Genomic DNA, 8,205 nt, shown 5'->3' with positions numbered 1-8,205 from the left:
TTTACTTCTAAGGATATATTACCCTTAAAAAAAGACACAAAGTAACATCACAAAGTTATCTGAATTAGTTGCTGTTTATCTGATTTCCTGTTTGAATTAGTCGCTGTTCTCCCAGTTACTGGCAATACTCCTATCCCCCCTTCCTTTGTTTAGTTTTTAAACTTATACACATGACATACATTGAAGTATCATGACTCATTTCTATTATCTATATTTTTCAAAAATTAATGTAAAGATTTTATCTAAACGTTCTGATTATTTGCTTATTTACCTTCTCTTCAGTCCTTGCCATTTGGCGGTGTTAAACACAGTGGATTTGGAAGATTTGCTGGAGTTGAAGGGTTGCGGTCTTGCTGTCTAGTGAAGTCAGTGGTTGAGGACAGATTCTGGCCTTACATCAAAACAGTTATCCCGAAGCCCATCCAGGTCACTCTATAATATATAACCTTTTTCATCATACAATTTCACCTCGAGTTATGCTAATACGTCTCATGTGTTCCTTCTGGCATCGTACAGTATCCTATTGCAGAGAATGGCTTCGAGTTTCAGGAGTCACTTGTTGAACTTCTGTATGGAATGAATGTGTGGGACAGGCTTAGAGCTGTGGTCAATGTATTAAAGATCATCACAGAAAAGAACGGTACTCCCATCACCGAGAAGAAAAGGCGCAACTAGAATTTACGCCGTAGATTTCTTCGCTGCCTCCGTGAATTTGGTTTCATGGGGAACTCGGGATCTTAAATATTTTGTCAAATTTCCTGGTTTTGTACCAAGGGCTAATAGGTCTCTGTGCCTGAAAATTGCGGAGAGGATGAAATTAAGAGGAAATGATGTGATATCTTCGCAATGTTAAGCTTCCATACATTGATAATGTAAGTTTTGTTCTTGTGGTGCTGTATATTTGACTTGGCTACTGAGTTTTACCACTTTGGGTATCAGTTTCTGCAGGTATCTAGTTATTTTTAGGAGCTTTTTGGCACACAAAGCCTTGCAACTGTAATTCTAATCTGGAAGTTATTATGAAGTCTTTTCCATAAAGTTTTGTTGTCGTTATAAAAAGTGGTTATTTAAACAAAAAACAAATTGCAATTAATTTGATCTTAATTTGGTTTTTGGAAAACATCATTTTATTTTACTTTATTTTATTTTATTTTATTTTTTGATGGAAAAACATTATGTTTATATATACGACTGCAATAGTTGAAATATTTTGTAACTGCGACTATAAAATACCTTCGTTAGGTTAAAATTGTACTTGCAATTGCAACAATATGCGATAAGTAAATCACAATTCGGGGTGGCCTAGTAGGTTGTTTGCGGGAAAAATTGCAAGAAAATTGAGAAATAAATTTGTATTTATCTCCCTGACTGACTTAGGAAAAGAATGAATATATCTCTCAAAGTAACTTCTCTCTAACTGATTTAGAAAAAAAAATTATAAATTTTTTTTATCGGTTTCCCGATTTACAAAAGAGAGAAGGGCGGATCCTCCTTTTTGTTTAAGACCGGGTTATTCTTGGTGGTGATGAGAGTTTGATTCTTCTATCTTGTTGACGATCCGAACATCTCGCTTCGTGGAACTTTGTCTACTCTTCTTGACTTAACGTCAGGAAGAACTTGCCAGGCAAGTTTAGAACTCTAAATGAGTTTAAGAACTCTGCGAAAGAGTTAATTTCGGAAAGGAATTTCAGTCATTTTATCTGAAGTAAGCCAATGGCTTTCATCTTAAGGCAATCGCCGATCTTAAAGATCTTTAACCAAAGATGGTTCAAAAAGCCAACCCAAATGATCTAAAAGCTCCAACTCAAAAGCTCTGATCCTTTTTTAGCTGTAAAACCAGCTATTTATAGGGTTTAAGGGATGCAACTGACCCCTTAATTCGCTCCATAATAGGGGCTTATTTGCCCCATTAAGTGGGTAACCGTTCAAGTAATTTGAAATAGTCAAACATGACGTCCGCATTCTAGCTTCAATACGCGAGGGTGGACCCTCACGTTTGGCTTTTGAAACACGAGGGTGACCTCCGCGTTTAGCTGTTGAAACACGGGGGTCGACCTCTACGTTTAGATGTTGAAATGCGAGGATCATGTTTGGCTTAGGAGACACAAAGATCGTCAATTTGTAATCTGTGCCACATCTGCATCAAGTCTTCTTGGAATACAAATGTCGTCATCTTGTAACCCTCGTACTCTGGATTCTAAAAATGTGAGAGTCATCTAATTGTAACTCTCGTCTGTTGTGGTGTAAGTCGTCAGATTGTAATTTTCATCGTCGGTGTTTTGTGAGGATCAACTATCCCATTTTGATTGAAGATAGATGGAAACTCCTGAGATCTACCAAGACCAGTTCTAAGCATCGCTCGCTCGCTAGGGTTTCAAGAAGCCTCTCGCTCGCTAGTGGTTTCAAGAAGCTTAGCTGAATTCTCAACTATTTATAAAGATCTAGGGGTGTAATTGACCCCATAAATCTCTCCATAATGGGGGCTTAATGACCCCATTATGTGGAAAACGATTTTGAACCATTCAAATTGCCATTGAAACGGTCAAACGTGAGATTCGCATTCTGGAGCGAGCTTCGCGTTCAGCTTTGTGAAACAAGACGGTGATCCTCGCGTTTTAGGATTGGAACGCGGGGTGACCCTCGCGTTTTGAAATTGGAACGCGAGGGTGGCCCTCGTGTTTTGGAGTTAGAACGCGGGGATGACCCTCACGTTTTGCTTTGAAGAGATCGTTAAATGTAATCTCTTTTTCAAGTTCTACAAAGATCGTCATTTTGTAATCTTTGCATTTAGTTTTTTAAAATATGAGAGTCGTCAAATTGTAACTCTCATCACTGAGGAACACAGAGGTGATTGAAATCATGATGATCAAGCTGTAGTAATTTTTTTTGACAGCCTACATAGGTAATACGACAAAGCCGTGTCGCTCGCTCTTGGGGTGTTGGGCTGGATTTCTGTGTGCGCCAAAGGTGCCATAAAAAAATCACAATTCAGCTGTGACCAAGTTTGAGTTTTTCTTAGATTGATCCTCCAGATCGTGTTGATTTTGTCATAGGTCCTGAAAACATATATTCATAACAGAAGACCCCCCTAAGTCCTTTAAATTACACCAATGGACCCGTGTTAAAATGAGGGTAGGTAGGGGGAGAAAAAACAAAACAAAAACGTAAATTTGGATCCGATAACTCACTGGGCTTTGATCCGACCCGTACCCACGGATGCCCCCTTTCCTCATTCCTCCTCCGTCGCTGGAGCCCTCTCAAAACCCTCAAAATCTCCAGAGAGGGCAAAAAAAAAAAATATTCATCAATGTCGATCTCATCAGCGAAGCACGGGATCCGAGCCCTATCCTCCTTAACCTCCATCGCCAGAACGCTCTCCACCGGGGCGGCCCACCGGATGCGGCGGCGCGGCGGCGAAGAGGAAGGAGACGACGGCTCTCTACCGGCGGTTATCGGGCCTGCGATCGGATCGAGCGGGTCGGTGGACGCGACGATTGGAGAGCTGGATGAACGAGGGGAAAGTCGGTGACGAGCTCCGCCGTGATGGGGTTCGTGAGAGAGCTTCGAAAGTACAGGGATTTCAAGCACGCTCTCGAGGTGATCAAATGACCATTCTCCCCCCCCCCCCCGTAGTGGTAGTGAATCATACACTGTAGGCATGTGAAACCCGAATGCCTTGAATTTTTATTTTTTATTTTTATGAATTGAGAGATGACAACACCATTAGTTTGATTAGGAGTAGTTGGAAGAAAAAAAAATGCATTTTTACGACACCATTGGTTTCTACTCCTCATTTTTTGGCCTGTCTAGCTATGCAACAGTTACGTGGTGTTATAACAGCAGCCGACCACTCCTATCCGAAGACGCCCTACAAAAATATTTGTGGCCGAACATTTGCGCAGATGCACCGCGTGTGGGCAAATGACGTGGCATGTACTTCGAAGTAGGTAGAGATGCGGGAGTAGATCGTGTTGAATGCGGCGCGTTCTGACCAATGGTCGAGAGGCTCGATGCTATTTTAAAATTTTGAGCTCGGAGCAAAATGGATCAAAATGAATCCTAACAACGAAACTTTCCAAACCAGATTTCTAATGGAGGGGTAAACAAATCGGATGAAAATGAGGGTGTCTAGCATGCGTGCTCTAGGATGAGAAAAATGTCGGGAGCTTGGACCAACCAGACCATGTCATCATTTACAAGGTTACTTTAGTTGGATAAATGTTTTGTTTGATCTCTTTCAATGGACTAACCGGATAGGAGGGCTTGTCTATCATTAGCTACAGTTTGATATAAACTTAGGGAGCATAAAATGTTCAGTATTCACTGATTTTCCATGTCACCTACCCTGGATGAAGCTTTTTAGTTAACTACCATGAATGTTACTATGTGACCAAGAATTGTATCCACCTAGAAACTTCTTAAAGCAATCGTTTTCCTATGGTTCATTGTTCTTTCTGTTTTGCTTTAATTCTGGTGGTCATTTCACCATATATCTTATTAGACATGTTATATTTTAATATGCTGCCATACTTTCGTGGCATGTTTAGCAAAGGAATTCTTCATGTATTTTATTTTACATTTCAGAAATGTACTAGGATTTATTATCATCCTACAGTTTGCTAAATCGTTAAGGAAATTAACTAAATGGATCAATGACTTTGTTAAAGATTCCATGTCCAAGCATAGGAAGTGATATTATTGTTTATTGGGAAATTTGAGTTGAAACTGACATATAATGGTTGCTACTTAGCAGAAAAGCATATACAAACTTTCCTTTGCGTATATCTTTTGATAAATGGCTTTATCTCAATGATTGAATTGTTCTTTTGTCACTTCAAATACCACAATGAGTTGATTTCTTCATAATAGGTGGAGCCATCTGTTAATATAAACATTAAAAAATTTCTCTTTTTTTGGGTTAACTGTTTACCATCCCCAAATTGAACTTACTATCCCTGTAGTTTTATCGTTGTAGATTGACCCCAGAAAGAGTTCTATTGTTGCAGATAGACCCCCTCAGTGAAAATCATTGTTGCAGATATACGCCCTGAAAAGGGTCAAATTTTTTTTGCTCAGAGGTCTATGCGCAACAATATAACTACATGGGCAGTAAGTTCAATTTGGCGATAGTACAGAGGGTCTATCTGCAACTCCTTTTATTTTTATTTTTATTTTTTTTGATTTTCTGTCATCTCTTGTGCAAGCAATTCAAAATGAAGATGATTTCTCTGAGCAAATCCGGAAGTCATTATTGCTGGTATTTAATTTATTTCCTCAACAGCTCTTAGATTGGATGGAAAAAAATGGTATGACCATTTCTACTACCAACCATGCAGTCCGTCTTGATCTTATATCAAAAGTCAAGGGAATCGAAGCAGCCGAAGATTACTTCTTCAACCTTCCAAAATCCACAAAGAATCAGAAAACCTTTTCAGCCCTCTTATCTAGTTATTGCCAGGAAAAAATGGCAGACAAAGCTCTTGCTCTCTATGAGGAGATGAAAGAATTGAATTTCGCTACAAGCACTTTGGTCAGTACTAATCTCATGACTCTCTACATGAAGCTAGGCCAGCCCGAAAAGGTAATTTCCCATTTTCAAGAAATGAAACAAGATGGTTTGTTTCTAGATAGGGTTGCATATGGCCTTCTAATAAATAGCTACGCTTCATTGAATGATGTAGACTCTGTTGAAAGAGTTGTACAGGAAATGAAAGAAGGAGGTAAAGTTTCTCCAGATTGGACCATATATTGTAGTCTGGCTACCTTTTATAACTCACTAGCATTGTTCGATAAATCAAATTCTGTTCTTCAAAAAGCCGAGGAAACTATGAACCGTCATAATCGAGCCCCTTACGAATATATCATATCTTTATATGCAAGTGCTGGTAATTTATCAGAGGTCAAGAGGATGTGGAAATTACTGAAGGATGGCTTTACTAAGGCTAACAACATGAGCTATTTGTGTGTGCTCCATGCTCTTAAAAAGCTCGGTGATGTAGATGGTCTAAAGAATTGCTTTCAAGAGTGGGAATCAACTTACGTTTCTTTTGATGTGAGATTGGTGAATGTAGTCGTAGATGCTTATCTAAAAAATGACATGGTTGAAGATGCGGAGTTACTGTGGAAGAAGTCTGTTAAGGCCCTAGAGAAGGGCGATGGAAATGACCTGAAAATGTTGGAGATGTTCCTTGATTATTACTTGAAGAGACATGAGATGGATTTTGCTTTGAAGTACTTGAATATTATGAAATCAAAGGGGTTGAAGCCTGGTGAAGAGAAATTAAATGAGCTTTTGAAGTACATTGTGGAAGTGAAGGATGTGGATGGGGCAGAAGCATTCTCAATGATTTTGGAGGAATTCAATTGTTCTTGATGTAGAAGCCTATGAAAGTGTCGGTTAATTAGAAAAACTCAGTTTTTGTAAGTTATAACGAGTTTTCAGCTTTTATTTTCTAGATTTCATATATTTAGGGGTTAATTGCTCGTAGACCCCTGTAGTATTACTGTTTTGCACTTGCTACCCATGGACTATTGTTGTTGATAGACACCTATGTTAAATTTTTTGACTTGTTTACCATTTGTAAAGTTTCAGCAGGTATGGCTTCAGGCTGAAATCTGGATGAAATTAGTGAGTGAGGGTAAAAGAGTCCAAAATATTTAACCTAGGGGCCTATCTGCAATGATGAAGCTGTAAGGGTAGTAAATTGAAAACGACAATACTACAATGGCCTACGTGCAATTGACCCTCTATTTAGATTGACGGGGTTATATTTTGATGTTGTAACTTAGAATGACTGATGTGTATCATTTTCTGAGAGCTGCTGCTTTTCCCTGTAATGATATTATGGTGTAGTGTCTCATTGACTCCATCCTTGTTTCTCTGATAAAATGACTGCTGGATGAAGATAATAATTATTAGGGTGTGTTTGGGAACTCATTAAAATTGGATCACACTTGTTCCTTAAACCCTTTTGAAAGGAACTGGTTTAGTTGTCGACTAACACCCCCTTGGTCCACAACTAAACAAGTTTAAAGGCCCAAAAATGAACTATCATAAATTGGTTCACTTCTGGACCAGTTCATACTAATCAACAAAGCAACATAAAATTAGATCAAGTTTAAATTTGTCTCAGTTTTAGCGAGTTGCCAAACACATCTTTAGGCTACTGTATATTTATGGTATGTTCATTGTGGAGATAGAAGCTGTAACTGTAGGCCTGTCCATCCGGGCCGGCCCGACTCGGAAATCCGGGCCCGGGCCGGGCAAAACCGAGTCCCGGGCCCGACCGGGCCGGGTTCCGGGCTGGTCCGGGTGTTTTTTATTTTTTTTTATTTTTTTAAATTTTTTTTCCAAAATTTTTTAATTTTATTTAAATTTTAAATTAAAAAAATAAGAAAAATAATAAAAACAATAATTTTATTAATTACTTAAAATGACATAAATTAAAAATAAAAACTGATAAAAACAAATTCTTTATTAATAATTAATAAATAATTTATAAATTATAAGTACAAATTTATTTTGGAATTAATCGCATCACAATAGATAAGTAAATCCCAACTAGGTTGGCACCTACTCACCTTTATAACTATCATTTGCAATTATTTCCAAAATAATTCTTTACAAATTTTAAGCTAAGATATAAAAACTACAATAATTCTTTACAAATTTTAAGCTAAGATATAAAAACTACAATCTATTCTTTATATCTATCTGCTAGTCTCAATTCTTCAAATTTATCTTCAATTCCAGCCATCCGATCGATGCCTTGCGTTCGCTTCTCGTACCTTCACAAATCTTGTAAGCACATCACCGTTTGTACAGTATACGGATCCAAGCATGTCCTGTGATCGTCGATCAAACGACCTGCTGTGCCGCTCTTATGATGAGCTTGAAAAATCTTGCCGCACAATGCACACTTAGCCTTCTGGGTGAGGATCCTATCGTGTTCCTCCTTGGTGACGTCGATCTTCTCGTAAAAATTCCACACATCGGATCTTGGCCTTTTAGGAGCTCTTGGTGCAGATTCGTCGCCACCGGATTCGGGATTAACTTCGGTAGGATTAGACCCAGTAGGAGGACTCATTTCAGGATCGGGAGATAGGTTTTGCTCTTCATAATCAGATCCGGAAGCCATTTGATGAAAGGATTAGAAAGTATAAATAAGAGAGTATAAGAGTATAAGAGAGAGTATAAGAGAGAAG

General features: G+C 38.5%; 2 protein-coding genes across 3 annotated transcripts in view; both read left to right on the top strand.

Annotated features, from left to right (window-relative positions):
- Positions 1–1,038, top strand: part of LOC109840712 (aldehyde dehydrogenase 22A1) — an 8,255-nt gene extending 7,217 nt beyond the window's left edge. The window contains exons 13-14 of the mRNA XM_020409455.1: positions 283–426; positions 517–1,038. Coding sequence (XP_020265044.1) covers positions 283–426; positions 517–675 — 303 coding nt within the window. The 3' untranslated portion in view covers positions 676–1,038. The remainder of the gene's footprint in view (positions 1–282; positions 427–516) is intronic.
- LOC109840709 (pentatricopeptide repeat-containing protein At1g02370, mitochondrial-like) lies at positions 3,202–6,864 on the top strand. Of its 2 annotated transcripts, XM_020409453.1 has the most exons (3): positions 3,202–3,597; positions 5,282–6,420; positions 6,587–6,864. In XM_020409453.1, exons 1-2 carry the CDS (start codon positions 3,544–3,546, stop codon positions 6,371–6,373), a joined length of 1,146 nt encoding a protein of 381 aa, XP_020265042.1. In that variant the 5' UTR covers positions 3,202–3,543; the 3' UTR covers positions 6,374–6,420; positions 6,587–6,864. The 2 variants fall into 2 exon arrangements, with proteins under 2 accessions (XP_020265042.1, XP_020265041.1); XM_020409452.1 differs by having other exon boundaries at positions 5,282–6,864.

Source organism: Asparagus officinalis, chromosome 5, assembly GCF_001876935.1.
Source record: "Asparagus officinalis chromosome 5, Aspof.V1, whole genome shotgun sequence".
Taxonomy (NCBI): domain Eukaryota; kingdom Viridiplantae; phylum Streptophyta; class Magnoliopsida; order Asparagales; family Asparagaceae; genus Asparagus; species Asparagus officinalis.
The sequence above is the reverse complement of the archived record's forward strand: the minus strand, read 5'-3'. Positions and strand labels throughout refer to the sequence as shown.